Source organism: Pungitius pungitius, chromosome 9, assembly GCF_949316345.1.
Source record: "Pungitius pungitius chromosome 9, fPunPun2.1, whole genome shotgun sequence".
Taxonomy (NCBI): domain Eukaryota; kingdom Metazoa; phylum Chordata; class Actinopteri; order Perciformes; family Gasterosteidae; genus Pungitius; species Pungitius pungitius.
The window spans coordinates 3,169,270-3,190,384 of record NC_084908.1 but is presented as its reverse complement, the minus strand read 5'-3'; the positions used below and the strand labels follow the sequence as shown (position 1 = coordinate 3,190,384).

The 21,115-nt window shown below is 47.1% G+C and overlaps 1 protein-coding gene across 3 annotated transcripts in view; it reads right to left on the bottom strand.

The window, feature by feature from the left end:
* Window positions 1–4,229: 4,229 nt before the first annotated feature.
* The window catches only part of LOC119218476 (trinucleotide repeat-containing gene 6C protein-like), a 34,121-nt gene continuing 17,235 nt past the window's right edge, over window positions 4,230–21,115 (bottom strand). For 2 of the 3 annotated variants that reach the window (XM_062564591.1, XM_062564593.1), the window contains 19 exons: window positions 18,636–21,110; window positions 17,539–17,742; window positions 16,859–17,025; window positions 16,684–16,758; window positions 16,426–16,483; window positions 16,147–16,289; window positions 15,851–15,997; window positions 14,628–14,786; window positions 14,022–14,141; window positions 13,716–13,799; window positions 13,037–13,319; window positions 12,597–12,761; window positions 11,514–11,705; window positions 10,087–10,236; window positions 9,109–9,228; window positions 8,137–8,352; window positions 7,304–7,377; window positions 6,870–7,009; window positions 4,230–6,273 (listed from right to left, as the gene is read on the bottom strand). In XM_062564591.1, the coding sequence (XP_062420575.1) occupies window positions 5,919–6,273; window positions 6,870–7,009; window positions 7,304–7,377; window positions 8,137–8,352; window positions 9,109–9,228; window positions 10,087–10,236; window positions 11,514–11,705; window positions 12,597–12,761; window positions 13,037–13,319; window positions 13,716–13,799; window positions 14,022–14,141; window positions 14,628–14,786; window positions 15,851–15,997; window positions 16,147–16,289; window positions 16,426–16,483; window positions 16,684–16,758; window positions 16,859–17,025; window positions 17,539–17,742; window positions 18,636–21,110 (5,327 nt within the window). In that variant the 3' untranslated portion in view covers window positions 4,230–5,918. The remainder of the gene's footprint in view (window positions 6,274–6,869; window positions 7,010–7,303; window positions 7,378–8,136; window positions 8,353–9,108; window positions 9,229–10,086; window positions 10,237–11,513; window positions 11,706–12,596; window positions 12,762–13,036; window positions 13,320–13,715; window positions 13,800–14,021; window positions 14,142–14,627; window positions 14,787–15,850; window positions 15,998–16,146; window positions 16,290–16,425; window positions 16,484–16,683; window positions 16,759–16,858; window positions 17,026–17,538; window positions 17,743–18,635; window positions 21,111–21,115) is intronic. The other variant, XM_062564592.1, reaches the window with a different exon arrangement.

Below are 21,115 nucleotides of genomic sequence, written 5' to 3'. Positions count from 1 at the left end.
CACAATCAAACCATTGATCAGTTTAAATGTAAAGCAATTATACTTAGATTTCACACGTGAAGCCCTCTGCTTCTTTTCCAAGTTGATTCTAAGTCTTATTTGGTAAATATATAACTTGCTACAAACTTTTTTTTCTGCCCCGTTGTTACTCGGTAGTCTTTACTCTATATTCTGTTTAAACTCGTGAAACTTCAGTGCTCGCTTTAGAGTTTAATTCTTTTCACAAAAACATGAAATCTCGAAAGTGATGGAGTTGCTATCTGGAACCCTGGCCTTCCTGAGACAAAATCCACATCTTTAAATGAGTGTGCAAGATATCGAGCAAACGGTGTCGCTTACAGGGAATATATAAAATCACAACTCAACACATACAGAGATAGTCGGTCGACGCTGAAAGAAAGAAAGAAAAATATTGAAATGACGCAACACTGATCAGTCCCAGAGTTCTTAGAAGTAGCAATAACCTTCATTTTGCAAGATTTCCACGTCCACATTTTGATGGAAGATGAAATTTGTCTCAATCCGTCTTCCCCGTCAGAAACTCCTATATTAGCTTGAACTTCGAACGGATGAAATGCTTGTAAACGACAGGTGGCTTTTGCAAAAAAACGCACAAACAGAAAAGAGGCACCTCTGAAATGAGTCTTGTAACAAACTCACCCCCCCCCCCCCCCACACATCATCCCTTTCTATTTCTCTGTGAAGTTACCTTAGGGATCTCTAGTCCTTCTACAGCTATCTATGGCCACAGTTCTTGGTTTTTTTTTTTTTTCTTCTCCTCCCCTTTTTGTTTTTGTATTTTTTACATTTTTATTACATTTTTTTTCTCCATTTTTTTTGTAGAATTGAAAACAAAATGGTGCAATACTCAATGATAATCCTTGTGTTGGATTATTCCACAATAAAAGCCACTATAAGGTAGATCAACTTTTTACAGATAGAATGAAAACAAATCCATTAAGTCCTTGAGTAAACATGTACACATGAATTGTCACCGTCTCCCCCTCAGTACTTAAACTCGTTTACCTACGATTAGCTGAGTGAGGGGAAGAAGACACTCAGTGCAACGTTAGAAGATAACAACAACGTCCATCAGAATAGTGACAGAACGACAACAAAAAAAAAAAAAACAGAAGAAATGTAACACACTGAGTGGAACATCACACCGCTACAGTTTCTCGCGCACACATTCATCCAAACATCTGACTTTCAATCACACATCGGAGATGACTTTTGCATTTTTTTTTTTTTTTCCCCCCTCAAAGATTTTGTATTTGTAACTCGATGCGATACGTGTTTTTATATCGTCTAAAAGCCCCTAGATGTACCTGTCGGATGGAGAGAAAGAAAGACTTCACATTACATTGTTGGCGCTCCGTGATTCAAGTATTTGCATTTAATATCTTGCCTTGTTTTGATATGTCTGTGATTTCTGAATCGACGGGTTGCGTTGGGCTTTTAGACGGCTAACTAACAAACAAATACACATATGTACAGTACAAGCACTTCAAAGTACTGCAATATGTCAGCGAACCCAGAATGTGCATATCCAACTCCATACAAGAAAGCTGATGCTTCCAATCAATATTAGTATTAGTTCACACACCACCCCCCCCCCCAAATTCCCTCCTTCGTTTCACTTATTTGCAGGGGAAAATACATATTGCTCATTTTTCAGTTGTGTGAAACCGAGATTCTTTTTCCAAACAGAAATGAAACGTTTCAGAGGTCGGATACCACACACACACACACACACACCAAACACAGTATGCGCGCGTGTGTGTGTGTGTGTGTGTGTGTGTGTGTGTGTGTGTGTGTGTGTGTGTGTGTGTATTTTTAGATACACGCACAGACACGTACATGTGGACACACTGTTATCTAGAACAGAGGTGTAGAGGAGGCCCTCTGGGTGCTGGTACAGCATGGGGGAACCCCTTCACGGTCCTGGGCTGCTGGGTCTGTCTGAGCTTGGATCAAAGGCAGTTACAGAAACAGGCAATAGTGATTTCTGCTTGTGTGCTGCAGGACTGCGAGTCCTGAAAGGTAGCCTTTTCCCCGTTTTCTTGCTTTTTTTTTTTTTTTTTTTTTTTACACTTTTTTTTCTTCCAAAATGTATTTAAGACTTGGTTCCTCTTGAGATGTGCCCTTCCCCCCCCCCCCCCCCCCCCCCCCCCCCCCTCCGTCCGACGCAGAGGGAGGAGAGCGAGGCTGATACATCTTGGGCCTGTGGACGCGTCCAGTTCGGGCCGCCCCGCTTTGAGCGGGACACAAACATAAAATGGAGATAAATACAGCATCCACAAAAAGGCACCCCGGCCACCGGTCAACTCCTTTAGGTGGTGGTAGTAGAGGCTGATGACAGGAGACGTTTCAGCTAGAAGTGCAGAGCTTTAACATATTATAGATTTTTTTTTTTCTTCGTCTTTTTTCATCCATTTAGATTTTTTAGCATTTTCAAGATTTTTATGTCAAACTTCATAAAAATGATGTTAAATGCAATTTCATTTTTGGTTTTTAAAAAAATATGTACCCGGGATTACCCATCATCAACTGTGCACTGTAGCAAACTGAGTAAAGATTTTCTCCATAGCATGGGGCAATCCCCACAAAAGCAAAACTAATCAAATAAACTCTCAGCCGTTCAAGGGTGTGATGCTGCCGCCCATTTGTTCCACCCCCCCCCCCCCCCCCCCCGCCCCCGCCCCACTGCGCCCTCTGCAAAGGTCATCCAAGCTCCTCCAAGCAGGGAACGAGTGCTCTCTGTACAGACACAGCTAATTCATATTGGCACATTATGTTGGCAACAAGCCTTTTCCCTTCCAATTAGGATTCAGTTCGGGGCGTGAGGTCCGTTCATGTAGCGCAGACTTTGCCTTTGCCTGCCTGCCCCCCCCCCCGCCGCCAGCCCCCCCGGCACAGAGGGCCGATACGGAGAGCGCCATGTCGTACTCGCCCGCCACCTACTCCCCGACCCTGAGATACAGTGGACAGAAGGGGCTCCGGCACAGAGAGCAAGGCCCTACCTTTGATTAAGTGCTCCGACTCGGGTACGGTTCCGGGGGCCTGACTCTACGCATTTTGGGCGGGGGACGGGGGGCGTGGGGGGGGGCCGCCGTGCTCTGGGACGAGTGCTCATTCCCCAGTGAGGTTGGGCGTGCTGTAAAGGGCCCCAACCTCGAGTCTTTTGCATAGAAACAGATGGGAGGGGCCTGTCGTTGCCTGGTCAGAGTGAGGAGGCGGGGCTACTGGGTCTGGTTGAGGTGGAGCCGGAGAGGAGGTCACAGCATAGCAGCTAGAGGCAAAGGGCAGAGGGGGCGGGGGGGGCAGCGGACAGCGTGCGGGCCAGGTGGAGCAGCTTGGCGCAACAAACACCCACAACCCCTCGTCTGAGACACCCCATTTGTACACATCTCAAGGTACCGACCTGGAAGTACTACAGAATACTGTCAAACACAAAAGCACGAGCAGGTCAAAACACAAATAGACAATCCAGGACGCTCCGTAGTATTGATCCTCGCTTTGCATTCAATACACAGGGCGAACGTGCAGAGGCACCTCTGACCGAAGTGTTTCTGCACATCAACAGTGAGTGAGTGGGGGGGGGGGGGGGCGTAGTTCAGCGGCCAGGTGCGTGTGGACCACTGCATGTGGACAAAAACGAGGCGACGACACATTGGAACAAATAAAGTCAGAAGGATCTTCCCCACAAAAGAATTAAATGAACACTGCCAACAAAAAAACAAAAAAAACCAATCCAGAAATATGACTATTACATCTTCCAGCTAAAGTGATCTGCGTGTCAAACAACGTGGAGCTGGGGGACGACAGCACGGTCGAGGGGGTGGTGCCCCCTCCCACGCTGGAGATGCCGTGATTTTTTAGGACGGGCCGAGGGGGGGGGGGGGGTCAAGTGGAGCCCAGGAGGAAGTGCTGCGCTGTAGGGACTTGACACCCAGAGCGACCCCCGCCTGCCCCCCCCCCCCCCCCCCACCGACTGACTGGCCGGCGGGTGTCAGACGTTCAGCGGGTCCCTCCAAACAGAACAAGGCGAATTATTTGGAGTAACAGTGATATTCACTTTCGATGACGTTCAAAGGAAAGAAACCCGACAGTTTTTCACCAATGTCCAAATGTTTGTGTTTCCCTTCATCCTGCTACCAGAGGCAAAATGCCACATACATCTCCCAGGAATAGATATAGTACATAAGAGCATTTTTTTTTTCTTCCAATGTTTATGCCGCTCCTTTGTTTTTGTCTTCTTCGATTCGTTGGATTGCAGTTGAAAGCGATTCGCTCTTCATAAGTGCTATGATAAAACCCTTTGAATTTATAAAAGTCTTAGTCTCTTCTGTTTTGTACAGTACCAAACGCAAGGAACACTCGAAGGTCTACTGCATTAGGAGAAACCCCTCTTATTTGGTATTGTGCCAGGTACCCCCGACCCGTCCAATCCCGCTGCGGATTCAGTCTCTGCTGCGTGTCATGCAGAGAGGAAGTGTGCATTATTGTGTCACTCCTTAGTACAGTTCGCTGCATGCACAGTTCAACAGCAGCTTCTTCCTCTTTGCAGAGTTCTCCATAAGCAGCTTCAGGGGGGGTGGGGGGGGGGGGGGGGGGGCGGGGGGATTGGCGGCCTGGAGGGAATCCAAGTTGGTTTTGAAAAGGGTGCACGGTCTGTGAAGTTCCAAATGTCTTTTGCTGCGATCGGCACCAGCCGAGATAAAACCAATAAGAAACCAGCTGCGGCGGACGGAGGAAAGGTCTATGGTGTATATTGCACAACGTAAGGTGAAATTGTGTTCTTTTCTTGTTTGTTTTCTTCTTCTCTCCGATACTCTGGCCGACCATACAGACCGCTGGGGCTTCGTAACAAATCTGACAATAGAAAATTCCACAAAGCACCAGTAAGCGACTGGGTTGAAGGTGACCAGAAGGATCTGGGCTTGCAGTGATTGGGTGCCACTGGACCTACGTAGGCGTGTACGGAACCAGAGACACGCAGCGAGGTTGACAGATAATCTTCTCTCAGCTTATATATTGTAGATATATATAAAAAAAAAAAAAAAAAAAACACGCTTGGGTCTAGCCCTACAAAAAGAAGGAACATTTTTACAGCTGTGTCAATCCCTTTGAGAAAACCAAAATAATTGAGCTGATGATTGGTAGGGACCAGTCACGTGGCCAGGACTTCTCACCGCCCAGTGACAGCCGTGTCCTGGACCACCTGATGGTTCAGAGGTGAAACTGTGCAAGATTTCAGCTATTTCTTGAGTTACCAAAGAAAAAGAAAGAAAGAAAAAGGCTGCTTGGGAAGGACCTGGGCCACAGAGCACTTAAGGCTAATTTTAGTGCTGAGGAACAAACATAACTAGTAAAGGTCTTTGAACCCCATCATTGGCCATGGACATGCTGGGAATGGTCATTTTAAGTCTTATTTGGGGATTTTTCTTTCTTTTTGGAGGGAAAAGGAAAGTCTCAGATGGCAGCTTTGATTGCTTCTCCTAAAAACAGTCTTCAAAACAGAATGTCATGTATACTTATGGAAAAACTAAAAAACACTTCAAAAGGTTTCTTTGTATTGTGTCTCGTTTCAGTTTGTTTTAAACGATGCAATTTAAAGAAAATACCAAAAAAGGTAAGGTAAACCAAAGGAAAAACGGACCGATGCAAAACAGCAGGACCGGAGTCAGCAGTCTGTGTGGTTGGGACTCCCGCCTCCTGGTTCACAATTCACAGTTCAAACAGTTCTAATTGATACTGATTATCGCCACATGATTTGCTTGGGTTTTGCTCCTGTTCATATTGATTTTTTTTTTTTTTTTTTTTTTTTTTTTTTTTTTTAAACCACCCACCACCAATGGCTTACGTGACATGGTGGTGGGCGGCTGGGTGGTTGGTTGGTTGGTTGGTGTGTCGTCCTACATGGACTCTCCACTCAGCAGATCTCCAGGCAGCAGGGTGTTAATGGGGGTGGGGCTCCCGATCACACGGCCGTCGTCGCCGCCGCCTGGCGGCCCCCACAGGCTGGAGTAATGGGGCATCCCGCCCCACAGCAGGTCGCCTCCGCCGGACTTGCACCCGCCGCCACCGCCGCCGCTCCACTGGCCAATGGGGTGGGACTGTGTCGCCCCGCCCATACGGTTTTGATTAGTTCCTGGGTTGGCCTGCCAGCTGGTGGTGTTGTTCGCCAGGGACTGGCCTTGTGCAAAGAAGCGGTTCACCTCCTCCTCGCCGGCGAACTCCGCCAAGATGGTGGTGTTTCCAAGCACACACCTTGCAGAGGGCACAAGAGGAAAACCGTCTTATTACAAGGACATTGAAAAACAGTTGTTTTCATGTTATGAAGACGTGTTCTTGAAGTAAAAAAAAAATGGATGCATATAGCTGATATACTTTTTACGGTTGCTTTTGTGCCGCGCCCATAACCACATTTCGTGCAGATGATAAATTGGGTCACATCGTTTGCATTTGGTTTCTATGACAACCAGCTGCAGTGACTGCCACTATTAGCAAAGCAAAATTGGGGTCAAACCTGAGACAATTAAACATAAATCACAACAAATGTGACCTGCGACTGGCAGTGAGCTAGTGTTTCCTTCCATTTAAATGGAATTATTATAACCACATTATTGTTATTAAAATACTGATGACTACAGCGTGAATCTCCACGTCGAGAAAACGTTGCTCGCACTCATCCGAAAAGCTGAGCTGTCGCAGTAAGGGAAGCCACTGAGAAACAGAGGAACATTAGGAGTAACCCATGTTCTAACGCTGTGACCTAATGAAAGCAGGAGAAGTTAAAGGGTTAAAGCTCCTTTCATTTCTCGGTTCCCACTTTGGCTGACGCTAACGCCGCTGCTGAGGCTTACATGTGCAGAGACTTCTGGGCCTTTGCGGCCTCGTCTTTGGAGCTGTAGCGCACCACGGCGTTCCCCTGCGTCAGGTTGAGGTGGAATGTGACCAGGGGTCCGTGCTGCATGCACAGGGTCCGCAGAGTCGAACCGTCAATCTGGAGCACCGCAGGAAACAAAACACAATTGTCAGCACAATTGCAGTGACAGCCAACATCTGAGATTATTCAGTAAACACTTGTTTCCATCTGCCTAAGACTGTTGATATAACGACTATTACTATCAAGTGTTTTGTATCAGACAGCGTACAAAGTGCAGAATATTACATTTTGAGTATCCTCCCCCCTAAACCATCAGATGCATTATTCGATACACGGCACCGAGCAGATCTTCCTAATTCCTGATAAAAACATGCATGAACCTGGTGAGAATCTGCAGCACAGAGCACGTACTTGTGGGGTGAGATTCCTCAGCACCAGCCAGCTGCTGGTCCTGTTGGAGCTGTCAGTACTCCAGGTGGTTCCCTCTGAAACAAGAAATGAGCATAATGTTATCTATGAAGTGTACGCAGAGAAGTGGTAGAGCTGCTCATTACCGGTATAATTAGAAAGGAAGCTGTTAATAGTCATTTCAATTTGTCATTTTCAGCCTCCAATGGTTTTTTTTTTCAATTTGCCAACTGATTCACATGATTCTCGTCTGACACTGATACAAGTTCAACTTCCTCTTCAACCCGCGTGCAGTGAGACGTGTTTTGACAGAGGAAAAGGCCCCTTTAAATACATGATGTCTGAATGAGGCTTCCTCGCTGTGCCGGAAAACCTCAAGATGTCAGTTTAGCAGGGCGTGTTCCCCCAGACATTAGGTAGCGAGTGCACGATTGCAGCTGTGATGTGTGCCTTTGCTGGGTGTGAAATACAGTAGAGAGACTGTTGGTTTCATGTTGATATCTGTCTTTTTGATTTCATTGGCGAGTACAGATTTTTAAATGGCTTTCAACTAAGAAGAAAAAGGTTAGCAATAAAAGATTTGTTTCCTTGACGGGACGTTTGTATGCGAGTAAAACCTGACACCTAGAAGTGTTCCCTGAGTAGAGAATCTATGCCATCTAACTAATAAGATGCTACACAGCTTTCCTGTTTTTAATCCCATGCTCTGAAAGGCATTTATAATTGCAGGTTGGCTGAAACGCGCAGAGGAACCGTGAAGGACTTCATGACCGACCGATCGAAGCCAGTTGGACAGAAATGAAACGGAGTCATTCGTGGTGTACGAGGGTGCTCACCAGAGGCGTAGGAGCCGCTCCAGCCTTGGCCCAGGCCCAGAGAGTTGCCTCCCCAGGTGGAGGAGGGCTTGCTGTTGGTGAGGCCTGGCGGGGGCCGCGAAGGGGCCGCGTTGCTGCGCGGCCCCTGAGGGACTTTCCACAGCTCGTGGGACAAGGAGGCTTGGCCCTGGGAGATGGTCCCTTGGGACCAGGTGGACTTCATCTCAGACAGCTTGCCTTTACACAGGGAGACAGGGAGGAAACTCAGTCACGGACGAAGAGGTGACGTTACAGCGGAGTTGATTAAAAGGCTCCCAACGTTTATATATTCCATGTTAATTGGCTGGTTAGGCTAATGCTAATGCTAGCGTTTGATTCAGTGGGTTGTAATTCAATTAATGAAATATTTTACACCAATGCATGCAAAAAAAGCTAAAACGCTTGTGCACCGCGTCCACCTGGAATCCATCTGCTGTACATGTGTAAAGAGGCAGACACAAATACCCACTGAAGTGAAAGTGGGCGCTTTGTGCGACCCACTCAGGTTCATTTTTCAGTTTCAAAACCGCTTTTTCTGGACATCCTTCTAAAATGGAATAGTGTCTCACAACAGTCATCTTAAGTAGGACATCTCAAATACACCCCCCCCCCCCCAAATTTTTTTTTTGTCAAAGCACAAACAAAAACCCACACGAAACACAAAGGGTGGGGGCGGATGGCATGCTCGGCTGGGTGGGGCTTGTTTTTTTTTTGTGGGTTGCATCAAAAAGGTGCAGATGCTAGAAGGTCACATGTAGGTATGGTTGCTGTCTTAGTATCAGTTACTGTTTTGTCTAAAAGGGTACAGGTTTAGGTTTCACTTGGAGTAGAAGAGGGGTCATAAACATGGTTCAGGGGTCAAGCAGGGTTTAAGACAATTAGCGTCGGCTCCAATTTGGATGGGAAGAGGTTTGGCAGGTCCACACACTGAGGAAAGATACCCCGGATGTGTACCTGAGCCGTCTCCATCAGAGGACAAAAGAGACTGAAAGGAGCTAGAGTAGCCACTGACTGGCCAGTCGCTGCTGGTGGGAGGCACGGGGTCATTCTGAAGAGGCGGCGCTGGGGGGGTTGCTATGTTGTCGTATAGGTGACAGTGACGTGAGAAAAAAAAAAACAGAGGACAAAAACAAGCAACTTCATTTATGCATCCGTACAAAGCACATGGGAGGGACGGTAACACGGGTCAGCACCTCCACAGCCAGCTGACATGGACACATTTTGGTTAACGGCTCCCGGTTGTCTGCAGTGTCACGTATTTAGAATACAAATGATGAGTAACTGCATTCCGTTACAGTTACAATTTCAATGGATGGTATTCAGAATACAGTTACATTGTTGAAATCAATGGATTGCATGACGGTACTGCTGTTTTACGAGTTCATGGCGAGGCGCTGACGATCTGCCCGGCAAGCGGTACAGCCGACGGAACGGATCGCAAGTTTGACATATGTGCTGTGAATAAATGAAGGAAACTTGATGCATTTTCCACAAGCCTGAACATGAAAACGAATGAATATTCTCGTGATCAGTAGCTGCCAATGGAGTCTGAAGAGGACCATCTGCTGTACTTTTACTGGTCACCTTGCTATTTTATAGTTGTATTGTGCAACTTTACTTTCTCCTACGTGCCGATTTACGAGTCCCGGAGCCGTTGAAAGACTGCTAACATTGGCTAAAATGAGCTGGTGTCCGCTTATACTGCGGTTGGATAGAACAGGCCTGTTTAGTGAGCAGGATTTGATGCCCGCATTCCTACACTTCTAAAATGCAATTCAAAGTGGAAGTAATCCAAGTATTCAGAATACAATACTCAGATTACTTATTGTATCGGCATGTACTCTGTATTCTGTGACGGAATACGTTTGGAAAGTATCCTCCTCAACACTGGCTGTGTGAAATGATGACTCGTGTCCGTGCTTGTGTTCATACCTCCGTTCCTGTCCCGCAGCAAGTAGCGGTTGACATCGTGGATGTTGGTGTTGATGGTGGGGCCGTTGGGGACGCTGCCAGGAGTCATGTTGGGGTCATTCTCCGGGTCGATGTTCTGAAGGCCCTTCCATGGCACGCCCGGGCAGAACTCTAACGGAGCAAAAAGAAGCACTCACATTAAGGACTTTTGAAAGAGGATATCATCAATTCTGCCACCTCATGAGGCCTCTGAGCCGTTGCTCTCCTCGTACTTATCTTACACGGAGGAAACATGTGCACAACACTTCAATTCATTAGTCAGGTCCTTTTTTCTACATTGTAGTTGCAGCTTTAGTATTTATGGAAGCCCATTTCCGCCACAAAAAAAAGAAGGGTTAGGTGACACGTTGAGATAAAAAGTCAAAATTAGGACTTGATACATGCTCCTTTGTTGTTTAGTAGATTGACTTTCCAAACCCTATTTCTGACTTTTTGTCAAAAGCGACCTGCAACAAATCCAGCTATCTGGCTTTATAGGAGACTTTTGTGGTGCCTGACATTAAGCAGCACATGTTGTTTTGCAGTTACTGTCCTCAGCGAGTCTCAAAAGAAACCTCGACGCTTGCAGAAGTCCAGCTGCAGTCATGAGCACAGAGGAGAAATACGTAACGTCCAGAATGACAGTCACGCGCGTGTGCGCAAAGCCGCCGCCGATTCTGCAGCGTCTTTCCTCGTTAAGGAATTGGCCATAAACTGGTTCCATAAAGAGAGAACTTTCATCAGGACTTTTCAATCGTTACTAATCATGAGAACTACTGAATTACCACCCGGATTGTATTTTATCTCCCAATAAGTTTGATTCCTCTCGGACTCGGAAATACCGAAGATGATTTAGACTCCGCTAAAAGCGGACCACTGTACGTCAGACGTCCCTGTCCCTCCCTGTTGGTTATGAGGGGGGGGGGGGGGGGGGGGGACCGTAGTGACGTCAACAACCAGCTGCAAGGAGCTTGCACACGCGCATATCTTAAGTCATCATTTCGACTTTCTAACCATTCTTTTTTTGTGGCGGAAATGGGCTTCCAGGAGTATTTCCTTTTGAACTTGTGCTGATTGTGAGGCTGCATTTAAAATTGTAAAAATGTAGGTTGCCTAAAGAAAAGCAGATTTGGCTCCAAAATATTAACCTTTTTGGAACCACATTAGGAAATTGGCAAATGTCTGCACCTGACCGTCACAGAGAACATTTTGACATGTCACCATAGAAAAAAGTACAACTCATAACAATTATCAAGTTAATAATGTCCATATATTCCATTGTAGCTGCTTCATTCTCAGGGTCCAGGTCTCACAGTCAAACTCGACTCATGAGCAGGAGCACCTCTGATGCCAGCGTCACTACCGAAGATCTAAGGGGCATTCATAAGGCACTTAGATCAGGTCCTCACCGGGGGGCCAGTTAATGTTGGTCCCATTGGAGATCTTTTCATTGGGGCTCTTGCCCTGGCCCCAGCTTTCTTGGGACACCATGGGGCTGGTGGGGGACTCAGAGCTGGACATTAGATTGTAAGGGCTGTAGGAGTCCTCCAGATGGGGGGGTTTCCCAGGGGGGCCCAGGGAAGAGGCAGCAGATATGGCACCTAGGATATGCGAAGGCAAAGAAGAAAAGGAAATAAAAGCTGTACACAATGAGTAAATATTCTAACCAGATACTCTATTCACTGGTACTTATTACATCATTAGCTTTAAAAACCAATGCTATATATTTGCATCAAAGGTCTCTTCTGAATAACATTTTGCCGGTTGTGATGCGTGTGGTGATGCTCTGGATGTCTTTTAAGGGCATCAACACACAATACAGGCCATTCAAACACGGATGCCACTTTAAAACAACTTGTGTAGAATGTGTGTAAAGACTTTTCCGGAGGTGATGAAATCGCAAAGTGTAGTAGTCAACAGGATGGGCCCAGTTGGTGTTCTCTACCTGGAACCAACAAGCAGCAGAATGTGCTGTGTGGCAAGTGGTTTACATCATCTGTGTGCTCTCTGAATGAATGCATTTTGGCACCATAATACCCAAGAGAGTTGTTTATATGATGTTAGGTTCAAAACATTCACTCAGGGTGGCACCTTAGTTACTATTGAGCAAAAAAACAGAGTTTGATCCTCTTTTGTCTCAGCGAGAAGGCGCTTGCAGCCAGAATGTGTGAAAACAACAATGCAGATGGGAAACCAATTTTCACACTACTAAGTGACTGTCATTACCAAGTTACCCAAACTTTTCCATCAAGCTTGTATTCAAAACTAAGTCTTTAAGATGCTATGAACCATTCAACACTTTCATCAATAACTGCTGTGCAGAAGTTAACGATTGAATCTACTGAAAGAAATTATATTTCTTTTGCAATTGCAATCAATGAGGTGGGAGAGCAGCCGTCATACAACCACTGACTGCCTGGTGGTACTTCACAACACCACCCATGGAGGTGGGGGGGGGTGGGTCCAGAATGATGTTCAGTTCTTCCACATACCGTGCTTATTGTGGTTGTTTTCCATGTTTGAGGAGTTGCCAGAGAGGCCGTCCATGGAGTTAGAGTGCGTCCACTGGGACAGGCGGGATTGGGGCTGGGGGGGCTCCTTCAGGGACAAACCCCCAACCTCCATGCAGTTTACATTCATGTTTGTATTCAGTCCAGCTAAACACAGAGAAAGGGGATATATATTAGAAATGTATCCGTGTTAGTGGTAAGAGATTTATGCCGACTACAGAGGCTCAAAACAAAACAGGAAAATACATAATGATATGTTTCCAGATGCTGAGATGGGAGTGTGTTAGCATTTCTTAAATGAATGGACTCCTTGAATCAAAATCGGGCTAGCTATTACATTTAGGAGGCTTCAAGCTATTTGACCAAAAAAAAAAAAAAAAACAATGTGCCAAAATGCCCAGTTGTGCCCAGGCCAGACTCACAGAGGGAGTAAGAGCTGTAGGCGTTGGGCGAAGACAGCGGCTCTTTGGTGTGCAGTGTGTCGGCGAGGCCCGGAGCGTGGTGGGGCCCCGCGTAGGGGTCGTGGCTTGATTTGCCGGAGCCGTGGCCTCCGGAGGGGCCACCAGGGGCATGCAGACCAGCGGCGGAGGAGGAGGAGGAGGAGGAGTGAGAGGGAAGTTGCTGCTGCTTCATCAGCAGCGCTTGGTACAGCTGACGCTGGTGCTGCTGGATCTGCTGCTGCATGTTGGTGATTGTACGTGCAACCTGGGAGAGGGCACAGGAGGTGTCACAAAAAGGCCTTTTGAGCAGTGGAGGGCGAGATAGCAGGGATAGCAGGGATTCAAAAAGAAAGAAAAGGAAAATGGAATGTAAGAGGGAACAGAAGACGCAAAGACGACCAATGCGAGAACAGGGGGAAGGAAGCACAAAAGCACCCCTTCTTTCAACAGGATGCTTCCTTACAGAAACAATGGCAAATGGCAAAAAAAGGAGAACAAAAAGGAGAAAGACTTGCTGCAGCATGTTAAAGGAGAAGTAACCTGTTCTCACGAAGTATCACAATTTGCGTAAATCCTGTTGAAGCGTTTTCCCTCTGCTGATGTAACGCCATCATGTGAGAATCATTATGTTTGTTAAATAAAAAAAATGTTGTAAACTCACTTGCTGCTCTTGTTGTCTAATGGGGCCGGAAACATTGCGTTGCGCCTGCATCATCTGCTGCTGGATTTGTAAACGCTGGTACGCCTGAACGAAGGGAACCACGAGCACAACACACGGATCAAAAAACACAATGACACAGCGAGAAAACACAACACAGTAGGAAAGAGGGTTCTGCTGAATCTCTCGACACACTTAAGCTCTACTTTCCCATGTCCCATTCTTAATTTGTCATCAATATATTTGTTATCAATATATCACATCACATCTCCTTTAAACATGGCCACATCGGCCTCATTACTGACTTACCATCTGCAGTTGCTGAAGTTGGTACAACAGGGTCATTTGTTGAGGGTTTATTGGTGAGGTTAAAAGTGCAGGGTTCAGACCAATGTTTTTTGCTGCAAACTGCAAGAGCTGTGCTTGGACCTGAAGGTTGGTCGGTAGGGAAGATGGGGGGGGGACACAGGAAATGTAGGTGACAAGTTAGTCATTGCAAATAACAAAACAAAAAAACTGCTCACATCTACCTGCACGCAGGGGTCTGATAAAGCAAAGAGGTTTTGACAGCTTTTTTTAAAAGGTTGTTTTTATATATGTTTTATCATGAACATACTTTAAAATATGAATATAAAAATGATTGTCTGAAGAAATATTGTGTTTTCACGTCTGATTATTAATCTGAATTATTTTGAATATCCACTCAGTTGAATGAGAAGCTGTATAGTACTGCAGCTAATGAACATGAGAACGTATCATCACTGTCAACTAAATCCAGTTAGTTTAAGGGCTATATGAGGCTATAAGAACAACAGCTCCACCTGCAGTCCTCCTCAGTTCCCCCTGAAGTAAACGGGCGCGCTGTGCAGATTGGAGATCAGTCTTGTACATACGCGGTTATGTGTGTGCATCTACCTGAGGGGAGAGAAACTGAGGCACTTGAGCACGTAGACTAGGCTGGGAGGAGCTGAGAGGTGGCACTGGTGGCTGAGGCTGCTGCTGCTGCTGCTGCTGCTGCTGCAGCATCGCCCGGGTTTGTGCTGCTCCACTACTGCCAAACATTCCACTGGGTATCTATAAGCAGGAGTCATAAAGGTGCAAAGGTAACGTCTCCAAAAGCGTCCTGTTTATTCAAACCACAGTGGCCGTTTCTTAACTGGAGTGCTGCGCCATCGAGTTGGGCAAAAATGTGTGCATGTTTGGCCACTCCAGCCAAACAGAATACGTCAAGAGGAAGGATAAGAGTAGACTATCTAGCAGTCAAGCCTTTATGAATTTAATACGCTCATTTAATACATGAATAAGTGCACTTGAATTGGATGATTTTCTTCCACTCCAAAGTCTAATGCACGGTTTATCATATCCTCGAGCCACATAGCATCTAAAAACATGTTTTAAAGCATTTCATCCAAGGTCTAACTTCACACTACACACAACAGAGCAGCTGTTCGACCATGAAATTGTTACTTCTTTCTCTATTTAACAATTTATCATTCACATTTTGGATTCTGTGTCGATAAAAATCTCTTTCTATTCAGTGCCTTTGTTTGGGCTTCAAGGACGTACTGTAGTTTTTCTGGGGCATGACCGCCTCTGGGGGGGGATATTTGATCAAGTAAAACCATCCGATTTTCAATGGGCACTTCAGGCAAGGTCATAGACAGATAAGACAGCAATAGAAAAGCTGAGATTTGAGAGTGCATGTGGGTAGGGGGGTGTGTGTGAACAACTTATATTCATCCGTGGTTGTCCCTGCATCATATACACCTAAATCCTGAAGAAGCCATTGAATCTCAAAATAATGGTCAGGTATTTCCAGTGCAATAGACATAAATCCTTTGCACTGCATAAGGTTTGGTAGCACAAAGTGTTAGCATGTTCCTTTGGTAAGAAAACAGCTCTTAAAATAATGGGACACAAAGGTTATGAATGAATGTTTCTGGTGGATACTTGCTATCCATTTTGGAAGAAAATGCATATACTGTTACATATAATCTCCACAATTTAAACTATGTTATATCCTCATGCAGTCCAGAGGTAGTTTTTACTGCAGGTATATTATTTGAATTGGTTAAGTTGTGTGTTTCTGGTGTATATATATATATATATAGTATAACCGTGCATGCGGTCGTTGTTACCTGTCTGTTGTTCAAGTTTTGCATGGCCAGCCCCGGGTTGCCCTGCCCCAGACCCTGCCCAGGAAGGCTACTGTTGGCCAGGGGGAGCTTCAGGCTGGGGGAAGGCAGAAACGGTGATGGGGGGGCATCATCTGACAGAACACCATCCTGGTTAATGGGGATAAGGAAAAAAGAACACATGAGAATCATTAATGATCAAGCGGGAGAATGTTTTTGTGGGTACTGATAACAGAAAATGAATAAAGGTCACTTCCAACAGAGATTTTGAAAGTGCCTTATTGGTGTTCATATCTGACCTTGTCAAGAAAGGAAGTGCGTTCGGAGGTGTCTTTGGAGAGTGCAGAGGGCCGACACACCATGGGCTTGTTCATGCCGTTGCTGTAGTCGGACATGCCCATGCCCCGCTTGTCCAGGTCCGTCTTCTTCTCCAACAGGGCGCCTGGGAACAGAAAAGAGCAGAGTGGGCTCAAGTCGAGGAAAAATATACAATGTCACCAAACAAAATTTGAAAAAGATATTCTCCCATTTGATTGATAGGGATGTTTTTCAATTGAGTCCTTTATTTAGGAACTTACTCATGGCCTGGTCAAGGTTCATGTTGTTGCTCTTCAGAGCCTCCTCAGCAGGGTCTCTCTGTAACACATGTATAACGTAACGAATTTACCCTTTTTAACACGTTCTGATGGCTGTGTTTATCCTTGGATGGTATATTACCCTCCTGAATTGATTATCTATGTTCTCTGGGGTTTCTGCACTATTAATTAGGAGATCCTAAAGGTTGCATAGCTTTGGATGAGTTAAGGAAGGGAGGGGTACACAAAACCGTAACTTACCGGAAAGCCCATGTCAGTGAGCTGTTTGATGAGACGGTTCATGATCCAAGTTTCATCTGGCTTGCCCATCTTGCCCTGACAACACGAAGAGTAAAGTTAATCAGTATTTAAATTATTTAAAAGACATTGACTCCTTCCATCAACATCTGTTGGCATGTTCAAGGTGTTTTCTCACCTTGCTCAGGCCCTTCTTGGGTCCATTGCCCCAGGAGTTGCAGGAAGAGCTGCTCTCCTGGGACGTGGGGCTGTTCCACATGTCCCCGTCCTCGGCGTCCCATTGGCCTGTATTCATGCTCATCTCCTCCCCTCCGTTTCCCCAGCCGTCTTGCATGGGTTTGGGACCTGTGAAAGTGATGAAATATCATATTGGTTATCTTTGGTTTTCGTATCCTTGACGTTTCCTCCGGGCATTGAGAATGGACAAGCTCATTCAGCGGGTGAGAAAATGGTAGATTTCAACCTGAGCACTGCATCTCTTCCCCGCCCCCCTCACATCTCCTTCGACCGTTTCGAACATCTCAAAACAACAGCACCAATAACCAAGACCTACTGAGGTGTGGAGTTGCTTTAATCCCAGGAACACTACAGGATCCGGGTCTGAAGACACGCCTCCTGTTTATGTTCCCGTGGATTGAAGTGGGGCCTTCAATCTGCATTTTACAGGGTGTGGTGCCTCTCGACACTACCCAAATCACCTAGATAGACTTGTCTTGTACACATTTGTGTAACAGTGTGCTTTGCTAGTCTGGCAGCGTGAGTATTATCAATAGCAGATGGTACCGTATTCCTGCATCCCTGTATATGCTTAATTCCTATAATGCATCACCATCAATGCAAATCACATGTGCGTGTTACCTGGCTTGCAGACTGAAGAACTTGTGGGGCCGTTGGGCCTGCCATAGGGTCCAGAGGACTCGTGCCCCCCGTCGCCCCATCCTCCTGCTCCCCCTGTGGACTTGCCCCAAGCAGACGTGCCGTTGTCCACGGATGCTGTTGGAGCCGCCGGCTCTCCCCAAGCAGGCTCAGACTTGGGTTGAACATTGGGAAGTTCTCCCCAACCTGGAAAAAGAAAAGGTGAATTTGAACAAAAATATTTTTTCACAAGCAGGTGTAATTTTTACTTTTAACTTGAAACTTAATTTCTCCAACAGTAAGCTTTTCAGTGAGATAGTTGCATGCAGTATATATGTGTGTGTAAAATTTAGCCAGTCTCCTGAATCACAGAAAGCCATTCACAAGCTGAGTCTCGTCCAGGGGTGTGTGTGTGTGTGTGTGTGTGTGTGTGTGTGTGTGTGGATGCGTTGGAGGAGGGGAGCTCCTCCACCATCTCTGCTTTAGTAGAGATGGTGATTTGCTGTAACTGATCAACACAAGTGTGTCTTACGGTGGCCATGATGCTTTTTAGTAGCTGCACTGCAATTAGTGAACAGCAGGGGGCAATGGTTTAATTCGCTATCAAAGGGAGAGGAGAATGTAGGGTGTTGGAGCTGTGCCACTTCTATAAGCATAGCCTTTGTCTTCAGGTTTGAACGGACCTGAGCGTGCAGTCCTAATTATGTATGCATAGCCATTAAGAGGCTCGAAATACCTCCGACAATATCTGCTCGGTAATCACTGAGAGAATTATTCCATGGACTAATCTTTAAATGGAATAACCATTGATGCTATTAATTGGTAGTTTTACCACTGCATGTGTCACAACTATTCAGATATCGTTCAGGCTCCTTAATACCTCAATACCAACCTCTAATACGATTAAGTAAAATATACGCTTTTCTTTTTTTTCAAAGGAAAATCTTCTTGATACATAAATATAGCATTTTTAAACATTCCTGTGACTTGCATTTCTTCTACAAATACATGTCAGTTGAATTTTTTTTTTTTCATGTAGACATTTTTTTGAAAAGCAATCATTACTTTCATTTAAAGTACTACATCATCTGTAACATTACCTGGGTTGGCGAGCGGAGCTCTGCCCTGGGGGCCGCCACCTGGATGCGGGGGGCCATTGTTGGATGACCCATTGTTGTTTCCATGGTGTTGCAGGTGAGCTGGGGGCTGGCCATGATGAGGGGGGTGGTGGTGCATGTGGTGGGTGTGATGGTGACTGTTGTTGCCGGGGCCAACCGAGTGATTGGGGTTGTTATTGTTGGGGATTATCACTCCACCACTCTTACTGGGAGGTGGGCCGCTGTTGCCCGGGTTATTATTGGGATTGTTGCGATCCCACATGTTGACAGTCTTTTTGTGGGAGACGGGATCGCCCCAGGTGGACGTCCCATCGTCAATCTCCATCTTCCTGCGGATAGAGGGAGGGGAGGGCTCTTCCCAGCCAGTGGGATCCATGCCTTGGTCCGGTTTGCTGCCATTTCCCCAGTTTGATGAGTTCTGCTTTACAGTTCCAGGACCGCCCCATGAACCCATGCTTCCACCTCCTCCGCTGCCATTGCTGCTGCTGCTGCTGCTGCTTTCCTGAGGCTTGGCAGAGCCCCAGCTCCCCTGCATTGGGCCATTGGCACGTGGGTTCTCCCCCCAGCTGTTATTACTCACAGCAGGGGCGGGCTTACTCCAGCCTCCTCCTCTATTTCCTCCCCTCGGGCTTTCCTTCCAGCCACCACTTCCTGCATTACCTCCTTCTCCTTCCCACATGCTGCTGGACGATCCGTTCTTCTTGACCTCCGTCTCTCCCCACTCCCCACTGCTCGGGCCGTTGGAGCCGCCATTGCTGTTGCCCCATCCATGGGAGCTTTTGGGGCCCTCCCCCCAATTGGAGGGTTGACTTTTTGCGGGTGCATCGTCCCAACCGGACGACTTTTCCTCAGAACCCCAGGATGGTGTGCCTCCATTTCTGGGACCATTGGGCGGCACAGATTCGCCCCAGCCACTGGTAGTGCCATTTGGCGCTTTGCTGAGCGACTGTGGGGGGTTCCCCCATCCTGATCCACTTTGGGTAGGCTGAGGTGGAGGGGCTCTCCAGCCAGAGCATGACGATCCTTCGCTGTCATTTTTTTCTCCGGACCCAGGTCTCTGGCTGGGGCCAATTTTTGTGTTGATGGTACCTCCATTGATGGAAGAGGGTCCAACATTGGAGATGGGCCCTCCTGTGGGGGCTGAGCTGCATTTGCTCTTTCCTTCAATTGAGTTGGCTTCTTCCATCTCCCATACAGTGTGCTGTCGGATCGGGGTCTGACCCCAACCCGTGTTACTCAGCACCCGAGGGTCCAGGTCCTGTCGAGGCAGCACAGGGGTACAATCTGTGCTGGAGGACCTGTCTCTGCGGGCAGATTGACTTTCGTTGCTGTCGCCACTTGCGTCGCTAGCCGGGGCTGTTCTGGGCTGCTGGCCCCATGAGCCCAGCTGTTGCTCTTGGCCTGAACCAGAGCTACCGGCATCTGCCGACTCCCAGCCTTTAGGTGCATCGCCGCCGCCAGAGGACTTGCCCCAGTCGCCCCAGCCACCGCTTCCATTGCTCCCACCACCACTGCCTTGCCGGCCCCAGGCAGAAAGGCCTCCAGAGGGAGCAGAGTCCCAGCCAGATTCCTTGGGAGAGTTAGCTGCCTTGGTTTCTCCACTACCCCATACAGAGCTGCCTGTTGTGTCCCCATTGAGCTGGGATGATTCAGTGGGGGACTGGCCTCCCCAGCCAGTAATCCCATGGATAGGGCTCATAGGCTCCTGAGCTTGTTGCTGCTGCTTAGTGTGGTTTGGTCCATCATTGTTAAGGTTAGAAGGTTCCATTTTGAAGGACATGCTTGTGTTAGTTGAAGGGTGCTGTTGATCATTTTCATTAGCACTCATCATGCCAACCCAACCTCCCCCGTCATTTTCCCCCAGGCTCCCATTTCCCATGTTTCCATTGCAATTAATACCTGGTGGGAGGGATGAGGAGTTTGACACCGCATTAGGGCCAATACTACAACTTCCACCACCCTCATGGCCCAGAACTGGCCAAGCTGATGGGTTGGCATTGGGATTGAGGTTCAAGTTAAAGTTGGTGGAGCCCCAGTTATTGGGTCCCCCTACTCGCCCACCATTCATAGCATCTTGTTTGCCATCCGAGCCCCAGCCTCTGCTACTGCATGTGTTGGCTGACCCAGGTCCCGTCATCATGTTATTGTTGGCTTTAAGAGAGGAATAGTGGGCCTGCTGCCCTGCGGCACCTGTGGCCATACTCATGAAACTATTACCACTGGTGGTAGTGACAGCACTCTTGTCCGTGTAAGAGCTAGCTGAGCCCAAGGAGCATTCTGGTTCTGCGGGGTGGCAGGGGGGAGTGCTGTGGCCGATGGTGGGCCAAACGTCTGCGTTACTTCGGTCAGTAATCACTCGGTCCCAGCTGCTGGCGCCGGACGGGCTGTCCACTGGCAAAGAGTCTCCCCAATGAGAGGTCTCATAGTGGGCAAAGGAGCCACTCTGGAGGGATGTGTCTGAG